The 20,786-nt window shown below is 42.0% G+C and overlaps 3 protein-coding genes across 4 annotated transcripts in view; 1 reads left to right on the top strand and 2 right to left on the bottom strand.

Moving 5' to 3' along the window:
- LOC143029613 (uncharacterized) overlaps window positions 1-20,786 on the top strand; it is a 163,145-nt gene that overhangs the window by 7,853 nt on the left and 134,506 nt on the right. Inside the window, exon 2 of one of the 2 annotated variants that reach the window (XM_076192351.1) lies at window positions 13,949-14,011. The exons of the other annotated variant lie outside the window; for it this stretch is intronic. Coding sequence (XP_076048466.1) covers window positions 13,949-14,011 — 63 coding nt within the window. The remainder of the gene's footprint in view (window positions 1-13,948; window positions 14,012-20,786) is intronic. 2 annotated transcript variants of the gene reach the window in all.
- On the bottom strand, window positions 3,709-8,408 carry LOC143029615 (uncharacterized). Its single transcript, XM_076192360.1, has 2 exons — window positions 3,982-8,408; window positions 3,709-3,870 (listed from the first exon to the last, which is right to left on the bottom strand). Exon 1 carries the CDS (start codon window positions 8,368-8,370, stop codon window positions 4,369-4,371), a length of 4,002 nt encoding a protein of 1,333 aa, XP_076048475.1. The 5' UTR covers window positions 8,371-8,408; the 3' UTR covers window positions 3,709-3,870; window positions 3,982-4,368.
- LOC143029518 (uncharacterized) lies at window positions 8,501-11,873 on the bottom strand. The gene is made up of 3 exons (XM_076192173.1): window positions 11,531-11,873; window positions 8,561-11,419; window positions 8,501-8,504 (listed from the first exon to the last, which is right to left on the bottom strand). The coding sequence occupies exons 2-3, from the start codon at window positions 10,609-10,611 to the stop codon at window positions 8,501-8,503; spliced, it is 2,055 nt and encodes a 684-aa protein (XP_076048288.1). The 5' UTR covers window positions 10,612-11,419; window positions 11,531-11,873.

Here is a 20,786-nt window from a genome sequence, read left to right as displayed (position 1 = left end):
CCTAGCTTGTTACCAAAATATTTTATAAATCGTGACAATGTATTTCAAAGTCGAACAAAAAAAGGATTAAATCCAACTCGCCGTTTTGATACCCCCTTAGACAGTGTGTAAGTGGTTCTGAATCTACTTTGCATTTGTTTTATCTCGACGAACCCTTTTAAAGAAGTTGATAGTCACCCCCACGTGCAAATCGTCTGCTCAGTTGCTATCGTAGTGAGGAGGAAGGTGGGATGCACATTACAACGTATCAACGGATGCCAAGCTAACGGACTTTATATTTGACCTGTGTGTGTGGTTCATTATGGTCCTAGATTACGTGAATTACTCACGATCGACAGCTATTACGCTTCCGGTTGAGACTTTGGAGTTTCATACCATCGTGCGTGATTCGCCATTGTTCTGGGTCACGTGCTGGACTCGTGATCAACAGCTATTATCCTCCTGAATGGAAGATCGGATCCATGGATTTGATCCATAGGTAATGCTGACCTTATACACGCACGTGTACACAAACAGTTTTCTTACAAATTATATATATATATATATATATATATATATATATATATATATATATATACATGCATATATAGTGTAACAGTTTCAAAGCCGGCGAAGGGACCCGTTGGGAAATAGTTCTATTGTTGCTTCTGGGAGGTCAAGGAAGAGAGAATGGCAGGATGCCTCTTGGGCCGTGAGGGTGCGCCGGCCTTGACCGGATATCAAGACGCGGGAGGAGGGGGAGGTGGGGTATGGAGGCAGCAAACAAAAGCTCTGTGGAAGGTACAAATTATATATATATATATATATATATATATATATATATATATATATATATATATATATATATATATATATATATATATATATATGGAAAAATAATTTTTTTTTTTTTTTTTTTACCAGAACATTTTTTGATACTTCCAGAGCCATGTTTTTGCAGGTTCGATTTCCTTCAAACTATTGGAAGGCTAACTCATTACTCATGTCGGAGGGAGTTTGCATATGTAAAGTGTACGTATGCATGCGGTGATGTGGTATTGGGTGTGGTGCATTGTACATGTAGCCAGCGCGTTGATTGGGCAGCTAGCTGCATTCAACCAATGAACTTCCCTGCATACAGGTACCATGCAATTCGCAACTAGCGACATTATGTAGCACGATAGTCGTGTAGAGTCTAGTCAACATGTACTAGTATACGCGCGCATGCAGCTGATACGAAGCTAGGCTAGGTAAGCCATTGAACTCTAGCAGCTATACCACGTACACATATGTACGTACATCAACAAATTAAAGTTGATTGATGCGTTGCGTTTATGATATCGATTGATAATGCAATGATTGATCACGGGTAAGTTGTGTTTGCTCTGATCCTTTCATCAATGGTGATGGGATTCAGGGATTGCCAAATGATGGATAATGCATGAAAAACGAATCTTGCCGCGGGAACGATTTTTTTGTGGGGGATCGCTCCCGCTATTGGATTTGCGAGAGCGACATAGGAACTTTCCCGAGCGAAATCGCTCGTCGCTACCGTGTATTTTTTTCGCTGTATAAATATATATATATATATATATATATATTTATATATATATACACGTGTGTGTGTGTGTATTGTTACGAATCCGCTCGCACTTCTGACTTGTAACACATAGTAAGAGTGAATGAATGAATGAGTTCCCAAGACCCTATCATCCTATGTGTTTGGGATACCTTAAAGAAAAATTACAAGGCCTTCTGACTTGTAACACATAGTAAGAGTGAATGAATGAATGAGTTCCCAAGACCCTATGTTTTTAGGGTGGCTCGCTTGTAGGTCGCCACTTAATTTTGCACTTAAAATCAAGGAAGATGAAACGCACAGATAACTATTCATTAAAGTTAATAGGATTACACGAGTGATTACAAATAAGGACATACAAATTGAGTAATAAGTTGCAGAACAGAAGATTCCCGCTCGTAAAACTTTTAACGGGGGTGAAATAGAAATTAATTTCCAACGAAAACACTGTCTAGGCTTTCCGCGTCACTGACATAGACGTCACATAACACCTAAATGAAATTCTAGCTGAGTTAATTATCTTACGAATAATACAGGGGGAGTACAGAGGACTTACATCAGCCGACAATCCTCCCGAGGCGACACAACCTCTAGATGGCACTTCGTATCCTAAACTGAACTCTCTGACACGCCAGAAGGTGCCCTGATTCCTTCTACAAAAATCCTCTGATTGGCCCATAGGATTAGCATCTATAGAGAATGAACCTGATTGGCCAAGTTAGCTGAAACATTCTACTCCGCTCTAGGCTGGCGGGAAGTGTTACGCACAACGAAGAACAAACGCCTAATTGTATCGACAACTTTCCCCCTACGTGTTCTCTGTAATCGGACACTCATGTAATCGTAAATGACCTCTTATCCAAAGTAATAAATCCATTTAAACCTTACATATATGGGAATATATGTGATAATATATATATATATATATATATATATATATGTATATATATATATATATATATATGCTAATAAGAACACGGGTACGTGTGTTCACTTATGCAAAGTAGACCACTTGGAAAAAGAAACTAACGAAGCAGAGCGCTTTCGTATATTACATCTTCAGTGCAACAAGTACATAGTGATAGGAATACATAGACAATATATACATGATACAAAGGAACAAGGACAGTTTGAATAAGCGTAGCGACCAATTACCCCCTGGAGAGCGGAAGGTCATTGTCAATTATCTTACGATGGTCGGGCGACATCAGGTCACAGTCGCCAAGGAGAGCGGAAGGTCATTGTCAATTATCTTACGATGGTCGGGCGACATCAGGTCACAGTCGCCAAGGGCTGTTTCTACTACTTATATAGGGCGACATTAAGTCAATTCATTGGATTACATTTTACCTGATATTATCTTACCACCCACGCCAACCTGCTAGGAAGTCTGAACAAATACCGCGTAAGAAAATATAATTATGTGTCTTTGTGATGTATCCTGTTCCATTATTCTTAAGGTATTTATAATAATAAACTTAATTTTAGTCGGTTTACCTTTCATTCGTTTTTGTCTGTCATTCCGTGTCGTTGATTTTAGTACATTATTCCGTTGTTATCATGAACTACTGCCTTTTTTTGCTACAAAGGCGGATTCCGTGTGTTCCTCAGGTAAAAGTTTTGAGTTTTTTTTTTCATCCATTGTTGGAAATCCTTAAAATTTTATTTATTCCTCTACGTTCTTGTTTGTTTGTTTATTGAAAGCTGCGCAGTCCACTCCATCATTTGTGCTTTCTGCGCATAAAGACGTTTCCCTCGACTGGCTTCCTGGCCAAGCCTCCCCGTGATTGTCTGTGTCCTCAGGTCTTCTACAGGTGAACTGTAACTCCAGAAGTTTTGTTCACAAGGCTCCTGATCGTCTGTAATCGTGGTTCGAGGTTTGGAGTAAGTTTTGGTCGTATGCTCAACCCTACATAATATTGCTAACCGGTTTCGTAGCATAGCATGAACACGTGAAGATAATCCTATTTTCTTTGTTATAATGTTTTTAATTAAATCAAGAGTAATCATAGAGCTAATACTATTAATCTAAATGTGGTAATGATGATATAATACCAGTATAAAATCTAACAATTATAATTATGATAATGGTAATTATGGCAATAATGCCAGTTACTGTCAATAATTAATATTGCAATGACATGTATGCCGGAATCGACTGGGACTCCGGAGATGAAATAGGTATTCAACATCATAGCGTCCGTGACGTAGACAGACTTGGGACTGAAGGTTATAGAATCACGGGGATATTTGATGCGTATTTAATGCAGATCTGATCCATCGTTCGATAATACGTTGGTTTTGATGAAAAACTGTAAAAAGTACTATAATTACTATAGGCTAAAGGCTACCCAAGAAGAGGGTATCACAAAGGATGCACTAGAATACTCTAAACCTCAAATACAAAGAGTTTTAAGACTTACATGGTTTGCTTAGGCGTGGGGTGTGTACATCTTTCTAGATCGGACCAAGACTGGCGCCTAGAGGTGACCCACAGTAACCGGTTCTTACACACCTTCTTAAGTCTAATTCTTTAAGTGAACATCGTACAAATAATGAGATGCTATCTTGCAGCCCAGCTTGCAGACAACTTACAATGATAGTATTCTTAAGCAGACGAAGCTTCTGCTCGCAGCATACTTAAATTAAACATGACGAAAAACAAACTTGGAAACCTCTTCCGAGGGGAAACGAGCCTTACGACAAAAAGATATGTAAACATGGGGATACACGGACATATAAAAAAGCCCCGTTACCTCTCGTAACGGCACACTCCCTTCCTAATTTTCTAGGGGGAAAAATTACCAAAACTATTGACCTAGCAACACAAGCTCAGAAATGGGTCTTACATATTCAAGGGCTTTGTTGTTTACCACAACTCTTACTTGGACCTTCCTGACTAAATCATCCTTGCCAGGGAATACTTTGTTTACAATACCCAAGGGCCACTGTCCTTGGGGACACTCTTGATTTTTTACCAACACTACATCATCCACCTTTACATTTGGAGAGGAATTGACCCACTTTCTTCTGGGTTGTAAAGAGGAAAGATACTCTTTCTTCCATCTCTTCCAGAATTCCTCAGCAAGGTGATGGACATGCTTCCATTGAGATTTGTATACTGCCTTAATATCTATCTCTTCAGGAAGAGTTACAGGAATATCAGTTTTCTGAGTGAGAAGGATGGACGGAGACAAAATGAAAGGACTACTAGGGTCCGAGGAAACAGGAACTAAAGGTCTGGAATTCACGATCTTACATACTTCTGCAAAGAAGGTTACTAACACCTCATGTGTTAATGCCTTGGGGTGATGGTTAGTCAGTATCACATTCATGATGTTGCGGACTATCCCCACCATACGCTCCCATGCTCCACCCATGTGAGAAGCATGAGGAGGGTTAAACAACCAAGTGCAACCTTGACTTGACAAGAAACTATTGACATCACCACCTTCATCGGTAATGGCAAGCAAGTTCAGTGCTTTGACAGCACCTACAAAGTTCGTGCCTCTGTCAGAACGCATCATCTTAACTGGGCCACGAATACAAATGAATCTCTTTAAGGCATTAATGAAGGAAGAAGTACTCAATTCTTCTACAGTCTCTATGTGGATAGCTCTGGAAACAAGACAGGTGAACAGAACGCCCCATCTTTTACTTTCGAGGAAGGAACTTCTAGTGCGCCGAGTTTTTATATGCCAGGGGCCAAAAAGGTCAACTCCTACATAGGAAAATGGCGGATTGGGAGTAAGTCTATCGACGGGTAAGTCTCCCATCTTCTGAACACACACCTTACCTCTTACCCTTTTACAGGTGACGCATTTGGAAATGACCTTAGAAATGGTACGTTTCCCTCCCAAAATCCAGAAACCACCTGTACGGACGGCTCCTTCTGTAATCACTCTCCCTTGGTGGTGCACTGTCTCATGGTAGTGACGGATCAACAACAAGCCTAAGTGGGATTCCTTTGGAATAATAATAGGCCTTGCAAGCATACCAAGTACATCACTGCCTTGACTCAACCTGCCTCCTACACGAAGTAGGCCCTTCTGGTCTAAATAAGGAGACAGAGATGCAATGGGACTGGAAGGAGGTAAACAAACTTCACCTTGCAATTTAGTCATGGCAGACGAGAAATAATCCTTTTGGTATGTCTGAACAATGAAATCAGCTGCATCTTCTAGTTGATCGGGTGACTTATGTTTGTTGCATATATGCCAACCTGAACAACACTTGTTACCTTGTTTGAAAGAACGGGCTATATGCTTAAGGAGAGCTACCGCTCTTACAAGTCTCCTCCAACAGGAGAAATTAGAGAACCTCTGAGCTAATGACGCAATTGCAGGCTCTACATTGCTTTTGTTTGCACTAACAAGGGGTTCAGACTCAATTGTGTAGTCTGATACCTTTACTTCTTTATCTGTCTCAGGGCTTACAAGAGGAAAACTTCCACTGGTGGATACAACATCCTCAAATAAGCTTGAGGGACCTGACAACCAATCACTCTGATTTAGGTTGGTTATTTCAAGACCACGGGTAGCCAGGTCTGCTGGATTACAATCTGTAGGTACATAATGCCATTGGTTAGGTTCGGTGGACGACCTAATGTGGTCTACTCTGTTACTCACGTAGACCTGAAATCTACGCCTTTCATTATGAATATAGCCCAAGACAATCATGCTGTCAGAATAGAAATGCCTTGCGTCTAAGGGTTTGTCCAAGCAATCCGAGATGGAATTGCTGAGATTAACTGCCATCACTGCAGCACACAACTCTAACCTGGGAATAGTATGACCATGGTTGGGAGCTACTTTAGCTTGTCCCCTCACAAAACACACCTGGTAGCCTTTGGTATCACTGAAAACCTTAAGATATGATACAGCTCCTACTGCTACTCTGGAAGCATCTGAAAAGGTATGAAGCTCTATCCGGTGAGCTTGAGACAAAGAAATACTAGCAAACTGACGATTGATGCTTATATCCTTGAGGTCCCTTAAGGACGTTAGCCATCTGGACCATTTGGTATGGATCTTAGCTGGTATGGGTTCATCCCAACCACACTTTAGATTGGTTATCTCTCTTAGGAGTAGTTTTCCCACTATTATTACTGGGGCTAAGAATCCCATGGGGTCAAACAGACTATTTACAACAGACAGTATCCCTCTTTTTGTCGAAGGCTTGTCTGAATCCATGAACTTATAGACGAAAACGTCTCTTTGGATGTCCCATAAGAGGCCCAGGCTAGACTGCATAGGCATAGAGTCAGAAGTTAGGTTCAGCTCCTGAAGGTTATCAGCCAGCTCACTGGTGGCAAACTTTTCCAGCACTTCCTTACTGTTGGAAGTGATCTTGTGCAAGCGCAGGCGTCCTCCTTCTTGAAGTGCTGACTTAGAGTCTTGGATTAACTTGTAAGCAGTCTCCGCATCTGGCAGAGATGCTAACCCATCATCCACGTAGAAATTGTTCTCTATGAAATAGCGAACTTCAGGAGAGGCATCTTCTACAGACTTACGCAAGCCATAGGTGGCAATGGCGGGAGATGGCGTGTTCCCAAAAACGTGAACAGTCATTCTATACTCAATCAACCTTTCATCAGGGTCATTATTCTTGTACCAGAAGAATCTGAGATAATCTCTTTGCTCAGTCTTCACTTTGAAATTGTAGAACATCTGTTCTACATCAGCTGCCACTGCTACAGCTTCCTGACGGAAACGTAGAAGAATCCCGAGAATACTGTTTGTCATATCAGGACCTGACATCAGCATATCATTTAGGGAGAACTCTCTGGATTTGGCAGAAGAGTCGAACACAACCCTGATCTTGTCAGGTTTCTTAGGGTGGTACACCCCAAACAATGGAAGATACCAGCACTTCTGATCAGACTTCAATGGTGGTGCAACCTCAGCATGCCCACGATCTAACATCTTTTGCATGAAGGCCATCATATGCTGACGTTTTTCCGGCTTTGTGCTGAGGCTACGATGGAGAGACAGTGTGCGGTGCCACACAAAGTCTCTATTATTACTGGTGGCTACAACATTGGGACGGAAAGGCAGTGGCGCGACCCAATGACCACTTTGATCCTTGCGGAACTCTGAGTTCATAACATCCAAGAACTTCCTGTCTTCAATCGACAGGGCGGCCTTGTCATCATCTTTGGTTACCTTGAACAAATCATCCTTTACTTCAGAAACATGAATCTGGTTACCACATGGTGCGACTATAGAGGGACGTCTATCATGTACAAAGGATGTTTTGAAACTGCTAATGACAGGAGGCCTACAAGTGCCATGGAGACACACTTCCCCAATGATTGCCCAACCCAGACTGGTCTGTTGAGCTAGAGGGGCATTGACAGGTCCAATTCTCTGGTCAAAAATGTAATGAGCTGAAGGCACATCTCGACCAATGATGAGTAGAATCTCAGCTTCAGGAACCAGAGGTGGAATACATTCGGCCAGATCGGACAGATGGGGATAACCACGAGCTATGGCGGGGGTGGGTATCTCTTCTCTTACACTGGGAATGCTGTCGCATTCCACTAACTTAGGGATATGCACCTCTTGTGAGTTATGCCAAGACACGATGGTGTAATTTTTGGTGGTGCGCCCAGAAGCGCCCGTTACACCTGCACAGGTAGCTAGACGATATGAAACCCGTTTGCTCAGCTTGTCAAACAAATCGAAAAACTCAGACCTTGCTAAAGAGCAATTGCACTGATCGTCTAGGATGGCATAACACCACACTCCGAGCTCTGGTTTACTTTCAGGATAGACCTTTACCAAGAAGGTCTTGGCACAGGACTTACTCATGGAGGTGGGGTTACTGCATATCAAGGTACATTTGGAATTGACCGCAGCGTCCTCCCCTCCCTGAGTCTTTACTATGGGGGTAAGAACATATGGAAGCGGCACTTGATAGACTACAGGGGAGCGAGGTGTTTTATCTTGAGCAACCTCCCTACCATGCAGTGTAACCGCTTGAGTCGAACACCTCATCGACCTGGGTTCGTCGTGATGTAAGGCAGTCACATGAGTATGGGCCTTACAGAGTTTGCAGAAAGTTCTCTCTTTGCAGCTGGAAGGAGGATGGTTACCTTTGCAACATCTGTTGCACACTCCTTTATCGTTTAAGAAAACCTTCCTCTCGCTCACTGACATGGTGCGAAAAGCCCTGCAGAAATCCAAATGGTGTACGTAGGCATCATGGTAGACGCAAAAATCTCCCTTTTCTGCCTTTCTTTGCTCGGTAGGACTAGCGGCGCCAACAGACCTGTCAGCGCCCATGGTCGACTTACTGCCACTGGACAACATGGTGTCAGTCTTCTTCACACGTACTTGAGGAAACTTAGAGGGAGGTGGCTTCTCTGGTTTCACAAAACCATCGGCTCCAAGGCTTTGATAAGAGAAACATGGATCATTCTCGACCCTTGCCATCTCCTTCACAAACTCAATGAAGAAGGAGAAAGGTGGGTACGGCACACCGTGAGCAGTCTTGTAGTTCATGGCTCTGCCAGTCCACGCTTTCTGTATACAGGGTGGAAGTTTTGCGACAATGGGATTGATGCCTGACGAGGCGTCATAATATGCAAACAGTGTACTGTATACAGGGTTAGCCTTCAAGGCTTCTATCTGATACAGAATGTCACACAGGTCGTATAACCTTAAGGTGTCTCTAGGTGAAATCCTAGAGAAGTTGGCGAGCTTCTTTTTAATTGAAGTCTCAATGATCGAAGGGGCAGCAAACCTGTCATCCAAGCGCTCCCAAATTCTACTGCACGCCAGGTTTGGATTCTTGGCATTTGAGTTTCTGGTTGTACGGGCCCATTCTTTAGACTCAGGACCTAGGTACTTAACTAACAGGTCTATTTCCTCCTTACATGAGGTGCCTAACTCTTGCACGACTTCCTTGAAACTCTCTTTCCAAACAGCATAGTCTTCCGCAGTATCATCAAACGTAGACAGCCTGCTAAGAAGTAAATCCTTCCGCAAGAAGAACTTGCTCAAATCGGCAGAATTGGAGGTTGTCCCCAATCTAGGAGATGCACTACGAGGAGGTTTTACTACAGGTGGTGACACATAAGAAACATGGTTAGCAACAGGTTGCTGCGCAGGTTGCAGAGACCTCACCTTTACCTTTTCGATACGAGGTTCAAAACTGAATGGAACATTGTTAGCAGGCTGTGAGTTAACTCTGAAATCAGAACAGGGCTTGAAAACAGGGCTTTCAGGATTCAAGCCTACCAGATCCTTCTGACTAGCGGAAACATCGACTATACCACCCTGTTGCTCCACATATAGTTGGGTGCGGGTAGCGACTGTACCTTTTAATTGGTCCCAGTCACTGCATGTTTCCCAATCATCGTCGGGTCCTAAGTGCCTAAGTTCGGCTTCGGCTTCTTCCAACTCCTTTTGCTGTGTCATAAGTTTGAACTTGGCCTGCATTTCAGCCTGCTCTTTCATAAGCTGACCCTCCTGTTCGGCAAACTTAACTCTGATACGAGCGGTCTCCACCTTGGCTCGTTGCTTCCTTGCAACACTAACACTGGTGCTACTGGAACGACCTGACCTAACCGACCTTCTTGAACTGCCCTTCATGGAAGGGGGCATACAACGCTCAGAGTGGTCGACGAGGGATAAAGGAACTTGATTGGACTTCGGGTCATCTTGTAAAAACGGTTCAGTGTGGTGTTCCTCTTCCGTGACTTCAACTGAGGAAGAGGAAGCATAGTTACTGATTACCTGACGAAAAGATGCCTGAAAATCCCTGTCTTCGTGCTTCACTGATTCAGCACGAGCCAGACTTTCTGGAGTACGTTCACGCATTAAGAATTCCAGGTACCTTTTTACAGTATCCTGGTACACAGCGTGGGCCTCATACAACCAAGGACCATGATTCGGTTCTTCCAATAAGGCTTGTACTCCTTCTCTACTCGCCTTTACCCTCTCTTCATGCTGATCAGACGCTCTCTGAAAAGCCTCTTGCCCTTCAGCCGTGAGGACTCTGACCCTACCAGAGACGGGTCCTTCATCTATACTGTGGTTGGAAGACATATTGCCAAGTGAGAGAAACAGTGAGAGACAAGACAGTAATATGATAAAGAAGACAAGGAAAACTCGAACTTAATCGAAAACCACGGAGTACGTTACCACACTCCTAACTATACGACTATTGAGGTAGACAACAACAGATTAAACCCTACATTTGGTTCAATCTAAAAATGCACATTAGTCGCATGCTTATATTAACATATGACAGGATTTAGGCAAGGTAGCTTGCCTTCAAAGGAAAAACACATGCTCTGCGACGAGGTGTTATGTAAACACTGTTGGGGCTTGGCAACCATACGTTGTTGCCACATCACACTCGCGCGCCGATACGATCACTAAGACTGCCACATCACACTCGCGCGCCGATACGATCACTAAGACTGCCACATCACACTCGCGCGCCGATACGATCACTAAGACTGCCACATCACACTCGCGCGCCGATACGATCACTACACTTTGGCTTGCGCTACACTACACCCAAGCACACACATGCACTTATGCCAGGAAGGCGACACATCAAGTTCATGTGGTGACGACGAGGGGAATCTAGACGTGGCAACGGCGTGCAGGGCGTGGTCTGGCCGACACCTCATTCCTATGCTTTCTTCATCTGTTCGTTTCTATCGAACCATTTTTTCATTATGCCGGAATCGACTGGGACTCCGGAGATGAAATAGGTATTCAACATCATAGCGTCCGTGACGTAGACAGACTTGGGACTGAAGGTTATAGAATCACGGGGATATTTGATGCGTATTTAATGCAGATCTGATCCATCGTTCGATAATACGTTGGTTTTGATGAAAAACTGTAAAAAGTACTATAATTACTATAGGCTAAAGGCTACCCAAGAAGAGGGTATCACAAAGGATGCACTAGAATACTCTAAACCTCAAATACAAAGAGTTTTAAGACTTACATGGTTTGCTTAGGCGTGGGGTGTGTACATCTTTCTAGATCGGACCAAGACTGGCGCCTAGAGGTGACCCACAGTAACCGGTTCTTACACACCTTCTTAAGTCTAATTCTTTAAGTGAACATCGTACAAATAATGAGATGCTATCTTGCAGCACAGCTTGCAGACAACTTACAATGATAGTATTCTTAAGCAGACGAAGCTTCTGCTCGCAGCATACTTAAATTAAACATGACGAAAAACAAACTTGGAAACCTCTTCCGAGGGGAAACGAGCCTTACGACAAAAAGATATGTAAACATGGGGATACACGGACATATAAAAAAGCCCCGTTACCTCTCGTAACGGCACAACATGGGTGAGAAAATTAAGGCATAACATTAACATTAACATTGATTTAACTGTAACCACTCATCATTAATATCTACATTATTAATTGTCACTTTACATCGCGGTGGAAAGGGAATGGTGGGTTTCCCCAAAAGTTAAACAAGTCCACTAACCCCTTAGCGGGCTAAAGAAGATACTATATGGCAAGAGCCTCGGATATGTTGCCACAACTAAGGCCAGACTATTTTATTTTATTTTTATTTATTTATTTTTTTATTCATTGAGTCACGGGCCAGCCGACATTAGAAAAACCGAAATAAAAATCAAATAAAGACAGGCAAAATTCATCTTTTTTCGCTGAACTGCTGACTAGTGCTGTTTTAACGTATGTACCAAGCTTTGCTACCCATGCAAAGCTTGGTACATACAGTTTGTGTGTTCATTAGCCTGGCTAGTGAGAAGGTGTAAATGAAGCAAAACTGAAAAAGGTCCTCCGAGTTGACAACAAGGCCTTTATATAAATATATATTATTTTGTTTTAGTTTTCCTCCGACCGAAGGGGAAAGATTCTTAGCGCTCGTAACCCAACGGATAACAAGTCTGGCGTACCTTTTCTTAGACAACACAGAAACAGAATTATTAACAGGCGTGTGTACCATTACGTTATTTGAAATTCGAATAAATGAATGTATACAAGTGTATATTTTGTCATCGCAAACGACAGATAATTTTATTTAGCAGATGGCAAAATCACGAAGTGAGGTGGGGTCGCAAATACCTGTCGACTCTTCTAGAACGCTGAGGGGAAGAAACGACCCGTTTCGTAGGGGGTCGTTGGTTGGGTGCAGTATTTCACGATAAGGGTGCGTGATATTTTGTCAGTTGTTTGCTCTCGTACCGGCAGATGTCAATTAATGTAGATTATCATGATAAAAGTGTGATTGTAAAACCGAAATATATTTATAATTTTCTCCATCGTCTAGACTAGTTAAAAGAACAGGTTAAATTTGTATTAGATCTTTTTGTGTATTTTTCATTGTGTACTAATGAGAACCAAATGTCTGACACATTGGATTCAAGGGCAGTAGGACGTTGCATTTCAATTGTCGGATAATTTTTATTATCATCATTTATTACTATTATTATTATTATTAAAATGAACCATTAATTTAGTGATAAAAATTATTCACACTGCCTGTCTTTATACGATTCCGTGTAGGCAAGATAACACTGGCTCATGTTGGCGTTGGTTAGATAACGAAACATAACCAGGTGCCCAGAGCGACTGGTTTGGTTTTGGGCCATGCACTCCTTGTTGACACGTCAATTTATGAGTCATGCAGCCATGCAGGCGCGCGCTGAACAATTGCTGAGAAAGATTTAATTTGTTTGTTAAAGTTACACCTCAGAAAATAAGAACTTCTGTTTTGTAAAATAGATTTTTGAAAGTGGATAATGTTAGCTTTGAAAATATATATATAGATTAAAGGAAATAAACAATAAAAGAAAGAGGAGAGATTGTAGCTTTGCATTGTGGGAAGCGACGTCATGACGTCATCGCTTAACTGGGTGTTGAGATGTCGACTTCTTTACATATAAAATTAAAAAGGACAGTACACGTACATGCAGTGCTATTTTAGAGTCTTTGGTTTTATGTATGCTGGTAGTTTAGGCTTAGGATAGTAAATGTGAGAATAGACAAAGCTTGTGTAAACGTGTACCAAGAAATTGTTATTGATCTTTCAGAATACAGTTATTCACCATGTTTGTGCATGCATTAATAATTCAACAGACTTAGTTGTACATGTGTAGGGTATATGTGTATGTATATATATTTGTGCATAGGATACATATATGTAAGTATGAATACATATGCACACCTGAAAATGTATAACCACATAACAACGTATACATTTCACTATTCTATATTAATACTCGAAACATCCTCACAATTTATGTTGTGCATGGGACAACAACAACAAACAATAGCACGTGTAATTAACATCCAACATGTTGTCTTATTGTATTCGAGCGTTTGCACCAGATAGTGAGCACGCAGCTGCACACCTAATAGATTTTGAATTTCCTTAGATTGCAGCTGGAAGAGCGAATGACGACTCGGAGCGGGCGGTCGTACGGTATTGTAACGTCTGAGTAAGTAACGGTCGATACAGACATTATATATATATATATATATATATATATATATAATATATATATCGTGGGGGTGCTTGTTCGCCTTGGTGGTAGTGGTGTAGCCCGTCTCTGGGTGCATGGGAGTTTTGTCTGCATCTATGCATGCACGGTAACGGGTCCCTAGTTTTTATAAAAGTTTCTGGATACGGTAGTTTTTGGATATTTTTTTCTTTAAATTATGATCTGAATATGGTGCTCTAATGCAGATCACTCGCGTGCGGGTGCGCCTATCTTTCTTTCCATTCTCTTTGTAGTATTTTTTCAGATCCAAGGTAAGGAGTATTGTTTGGTTAATGTGGTTATGGATGTATTATTTTATGTACATTTATTATATTTTCTGGGCGTTCTGCACCTTCAGTGTTGTGATAGCCGAGTCTAATTGCAGTCTTGAAGAAGTATTAGAAAGAGTCGAATGCACTGGCATCGATCGCTTAAGTCGTAAGATTTAAAAAAAATTTAGATAAGGGATACAAGCGTGGCTACAATCACACAACCCATTTTTAAAAATAGGATGGCGAAGTAAATATTTCTCATCAAGGATTTTAGTGCATAGAATATGCCTTTATGTTGGAACTTTCTCTTCACTGATATTTGCTGTCCTTCAGAGCAGTGATGTGAATCTCGGAGTATGCGAGGGTACGAAGAAATTATCATTGTTGTTGTTATTATTATTATTTCTATTGTTATTATTATTATTATTATTATCGTCCTTCGTATCTAAGTGCCGACTCCTTGAGGTGATGTAGAGGCCTGAGTATCTCATAACTACAAGAACTATGTAAATAGATACTGTTATTGTTTGTTTTAATGTTCTAGTGTACATTTTGGATACAAGGATGTTATGTTCCTAGTTTCCATGTTTAATTTCTGTCCCTGCGACAAAGGATTTTTCGTCCTTAAAAATCACTGAAGCCTCCATGCTCCCTTTGGATATGTGCCCGTGAGCATTGTAACTACACACACACACACACACACACACACACATATATATATATATATATATATATATATATATATATATATATTGTGTGTTATACACATACTATGTACAGTATGCACAGAATGGAAGCTAAATCAAACCGTCCCGTCTGCAATGTATGCAAGTCTTTACGTACCTACGCTGTACTTTGAGTGTAGCAAAGGGTTCTTTGTGCCCTGGGGTCGCAAGCACGACTATGTGGGCTTATCCCCCCCCCCCTTTCTTGAAGCCAAAAAGGTGCTTCGAGTAAAGGAGCGAGTCAAATGACACGTCGCTCCGTATTCGTGTGCGTTTGAGTATGCGCCCTACCTCCTGGCTCAGAGGGACTGAGATGCCTTATCCCCTGGTTCCTTGAGGTCACCTGTAAGCTGAATCAAATCGTCTATTATTAACGAGAACAAAATACCTAATGGTGTTAATTAGTTTTGAGGGGTTAGAGAATTGTGTGCAATTGTTTGTTTATTTTTTATGTTTTGACCATTGGCCAACCCACGGATGTTGGACGCTAGCAGTCGAACCTGGCTGACTGACAGATTCATCCCTGTGGTTATTTCCCATTTGCTATTGCTAGAGAGCCACTTGGCTTCTAACTTAGGGTAGACATTATATTTAAAATCTAAGTGTCGACCTTTTTAATTATATTTTGTGTAAAGAAGCACTAAAATTGCTGGCGGTGTCTGTTGCCTTTCGGCCGTGCCAAACGCCGGGTTATCAGATAAGACGAGTGATCTCGTTATGAAAGTTTCTTACGACTAAACATGATATTCTTCAGGTCATGTATTATGAAGGGCACGGCGAAGATATGTTTTCAAACGCAAAAGGTCCCTTAGGTTTACCAGTACGCCGCCGAGGGAGCGTGTGACTTCACTTCAGTATCTCCAGGTATCGGATACCGGGAGCGTGGAATCTCCATGCGCGGGAACTGGGCAGCATAGGATCACTTCGACCAGTTGTAGACTACTCAACAAACCTTAAGATTTTTTTTTATTACCTGGAAGGATAAAATGTGTTATGTATGTTATTTTTAACTTACATTATGTTCTATATGGGATACTTTGAAAGGTGCCCTGCTTGTTTCGTATCAAAGGATATCCGGTTCCCAGAGACGCCTTCTCTGCATATTCTAAAACCATCCACAAGAGTTATTTGAAGTGGTCTCTTCACGCTTAGTATTATTGACACTATATATTGACTCAGTATTATTGTTCTTTTAAGTACTACTATGGGATGCAGATGATTGCATTTGCATAATGTTAGATCGTGTCAGGATCGTTCGAAAATGTTGGACATCGCCTTCAGTCTCTCCTGCGGTTGTGCTGATTTCGTATGCAAAGGCTCTTGCGTTGTAGTGATGAGAGGTGTGTGTGTGTGACCTTAGCATCGCCGAAAATCCGGGGTCAAGCCCGTTTACGGCCGGATCCTCCCCTGTACCCTTCGGTGTTATTGTACCCTGAGGAAGGATAAGAGCTATACAGTCGAGGCACAAACAGCGTTTAGTACTTTCCTGTGGAGAGTGTTATGTAGTCCGGAGTTCTCACTATGTTTTTTCTTGTATCCTATAATTAAGAATTTTTGGTCTTTAGCCTCTTGGAGACAAATTCTACGATGAATAAAACGTTAATTAACCAAGAACTACAATTAGCTTTTGGTTTAAGACCCTAATTGGGGGACTATAGCTCTCTATGTGGTTCATGGACCTGATGGAGATTCTTCGAGCAGTGGTTGCCAACTTTTAGTTATAGATTTACAAGATAACTCTAACGTTGGCGTGTCCGATACATTTATAAAAAATGAAAAGGGGGTAACAAGTTTAGTGTTCCCATAGGGGGGATTTACCCCCTGTAGCTGTTCTCCCCATCGTGGCAGGAATGCAGGTACCCACATCGTTATTATTTTATTTCTATTTCAATATTCCAGCCTATACCCGCCTTGCGAGGTGCTTAGGTATGATAGCCTTTGTTTGTGCTTGTGTATTTAAGAAAATACTGGTCAGGACTCGTTAACAAAAGGCTTACGTATCATGCAATCAAGGGATTATCCTTAAAAAGTTCATTTACGGCCTGTGTGCCTTGTGGGAGGTACTCACGATCCAACCTTCTCTCTCACTCCCGCCCTCCTCTCCCACCCACACCTCCTCCTGTCCAACCTCGCCGAGCCGGCATGGGAGCGCCTTGCCGCCTGACGTCACGGAGCATGCGCGAAGGACTCAAACGGGGGAAGTTCGTTGAGTCTAAGAGTTGCCAGTTAGAACGTTTTTTATTATTGTAAGCGCGGAAGTTGCAAATACGGACGGTCCTCCTGCATGCCATATTTTCGATCATAGAAATCGCGAATACTACGATTCATCCTAAACAGTTTTTTATAACAGTTGAGATTTTGCTGTGTATTTGGTAAGCTAACATATGCAAGTGTCCTCTTTGATCGGGGACTGCAATAGGACGGGAGGCTCGTACTTATTTCGTTTGAAATGATTGGTGGTTATTAAGTGGGGTAACGGTCAACATAGCCACCCTGGTTGGTAACAGCTCACACAATAGGTTTATTCATTCTCGTGCAGGATATCACAATGCTGATTGTTCTTTTTTTAGCATGTCTAACATAAGGATATCTTCAATACTTAAACAAAATCATCTTACAAATATTTCTAAATTCTATTCAGTGATTTTCGTAATCGAAATTATGTAGAATATGGAAGCTACCAATTTATGGACAGAGAAAATTGTAGCCTTATTTTCATTATTATTTAATTATAAGGGTTATTTAAGAGTTGCCGCCAGGCATTTTTATTCAGCTAGGGCGATACGAATGAAGGGCTTGAAAGTATTGTTTAGATAACGGACATGAAGTGTCATTTGATGGTGTTGTATTTGCTGATAACCAGCGCTTCCATCATTGGGGACAATGTCGCATCATAGAGGAAGATGTGTAGGAGATATTTGAGAATGATTAACTTTCCCTCTTTGGCAAGACCTATTGTCATGGTATGCGAATTCACCCTCCAGAACTTTTATGCAAGAATACGATCCTAGACTAACCTGACCAAAATAAATTGATAAGATATATCCTGGTAGCGACAGTATAAGACCCAGGATAGAAATACTGACGTATTACCCACACTGGTGTAGCAGTACTACAGACATCCCAATAGTACTGTAATGTATACGTGTGTATGAGAGTACTGGGCCGGCACTGAGTGTGTGTATCAAGCGTAACATGCCGGTGGCGTCTACGCCACGCCCTCGGGGCAAGGACAGGCCCAACGGGCAGCCCGCTACCGCCAGTGTCCCCCCTCCCTTCATGGGTTCTCACGCCTGCCAGTGCACCTGCTCTGGTTACAGGAACACTTGATCCCCAGAAAGTAGCTCTGATCATTGTAGCCCATGAATGGAGAGATGGTGGGTGGGTGACGCCAAGGTTTCAAATAATATGATTATAAATATAGTAATAAAATATTATACCGGGTATTTTGGGTGAGGGGGAGTTATTGTGACTGAATAGCAATTTACAGTGAGCGGGCTGGCCTCTTGCCACTGAATCAGCAAGTAGATATTATTCAACAGGAAAGTTTTGTGTACCCAGGAATGAACCCGTTGGTGGCGTTGCTGCATGACGCAAAGCGCAGCTGTTACGCGATGACGCTTGGCTGCTTTTTCAAGGTCATGCTCTCTTTCTTTTTGATCGTCCCACTAGTATGATAATGAAAGTGGATACGTAATGTTTGCCAACACTAAAGCTACTGGCAGTATTATATGTGTAAATGATTACCATAACATTGGCTTCGTTAGTCATACCAAAACTCATCCTATCTGTGTTTAGGGCAAACCCTTTTATGACGCAGGTAAAGGCGGGGGCGATAATCCGTTAAGGATTTGACGTTTAAATGCCTTACACCGACATGACGTCATCAAGTGATCCTGCCCCTCCTACACCATTAAAAACGAGTACAAATGTGCTCAAGTTACTACCTACTCATATTTTCATTTGGTTGTACTTACTGACGCAGATATCCAAGACTTGTACATATTTGTAATGTCTGAATAGACACAGAAGGTAGTGAATGGGATTACAGTTTTGGGTGATTGGGTCTGCGTATATGAGTGAAGGAACACAACGTTGTACTCGGTTGGCTGAGTCGGCAGGAGGTGGGAGGAAACTAGAGACGGGGAAGAAGAGGAGGGTCACGCAAAGGACATCTCAGCAGTTCACAGGAGATTGAATGAATGTCGAACCCGCCACATGAAAGATATTTCTGTAAAAGAAAACAAATTAGAGAATAACAAAAGAAAATAAGACGAAAAATAAAGGTGCTGCTGCCCAAACGTTCATTGTGCCCGACATTTCACCTTCCTTTTCAGCGTCGGTCCTACATTGCCTGGGGCTAGACGCACCCGGACCACAGCGTGCAAATACGCGGTGTAAGGAGTGTTCAAGCATTGTTGCACGCACCTCGACTACAAACAAGTTATATGCGTGCTGGGTGTTTGTATGCAAAATTTCAGCCTTAAGGGTTTGTGAAGACAGTGACTCCTGCTAGTGTATTTGTTTAGTTATTCATTTTAATTTCTCTCACCTGGCTCAAGACTATTTCTTCTAAATTCATGAACGCCGTACGCTCTTTTAGGATTTTGTTGAGGCATTCCAGATTTGATTCTGCAATAATTTATATTTTTGTAGAAAAATAACATGCAATAGACTTTTTGATACGCAAGATCTACTGCACGTACTGTACAAGCGTATGCACGGTGTTATATGTTACGAGTTCTTATGGACTCGAGAATAAGTGTGTAAACCGGTAGCGATAAGGTAGACGAGAATGACGCAGTGGATGGGGTACGGGTGAGGTCCAGTGTTAGGAATCTATAATAAGGGTGAAGCGGGACAGGTTTGGTGAGGTGTTGGCTGGATGATAAGGACGTTTCAGGCGGACAACCTTGGGCAGTATCGACCATGATGGCGACGATTGCTGGCGCGTGGTTTTATCGACTTGAGGTGTACGACAAATAGCAGTCACCGAAATTCCCTGCACGTTTCACGGTCGAGACGGAATCGAGGTGTAACCGTCATATCGGCTGGGAGGTGGGATGTGGGTGGGTCGAGCCTGGCAACAAAGATGTGGTCATGTATCATGCCAGTGTGCGGAAGCGGCGGGCCGTGTAGCAGAAGCCTCGCCCCCGCGTATGATACTGTGGGGGAAAGTTCTTTCGTGTTTGGCAAATGCTTCGCGAAGCTAACACTCATGCAACATTTTCACCGACAATGAATGCTCCAGAAGTCACATTTGATGTTATCAATACCAGGTGCTTTTACTTGTTGATAGCAGATGTGTTGGGTAGGTAGAACATTGTTAAAAAAACAACTGTGCAGGAGCAATTGAAAAATAAATGTGGTCCCCTTTTGAATTCTATAACAGACAAGTATAAATTAGTGGTGTGTGTTATTCATTCATGTTCAGAGACGCCTTATGAAACACGACCCGTGATTATGACTTTATTCCAAGAGTTAAGCAGTTATTGGTGGCATCTGCGATATTCGAGAAATTCGAAAGTCGCCGTCCGTTGAAGAAATTCAGACATTTTATTCGAGTGGAAACTCCTTTTGGGAAATCGAAAGGCATTCCACTCGATAAATACTTTGCATGTACATGAACAAAATTGAATATTAAGTTTACTTAGTGGAAAAAACGCGAAAATATCTTTCAGAAAGTTGACTGTTATGGAATTCTAGCCAGAAGTCTTGATAGACAACAGTGTATAC

Source organism: Oratosquilla oratoria, chromosome 11, assembly GCF_046742065.1.
Source record: "Oratosquilla oratoria isolate Oo_2021 chromosome 11, ASM4674206v1, whole genome shotgun sequence".
In the NCBI taxonomy this organism is placed as follows: Eukaryota; Metazoa; Arthropoda; class Malacostraca; order Stomatopoda; family Squillidae; genus Oratosquilla; species Oratosquilla oratoria.
This window is presented reverse-complemented; position numbering and strand designations above follow the sequence as displayed.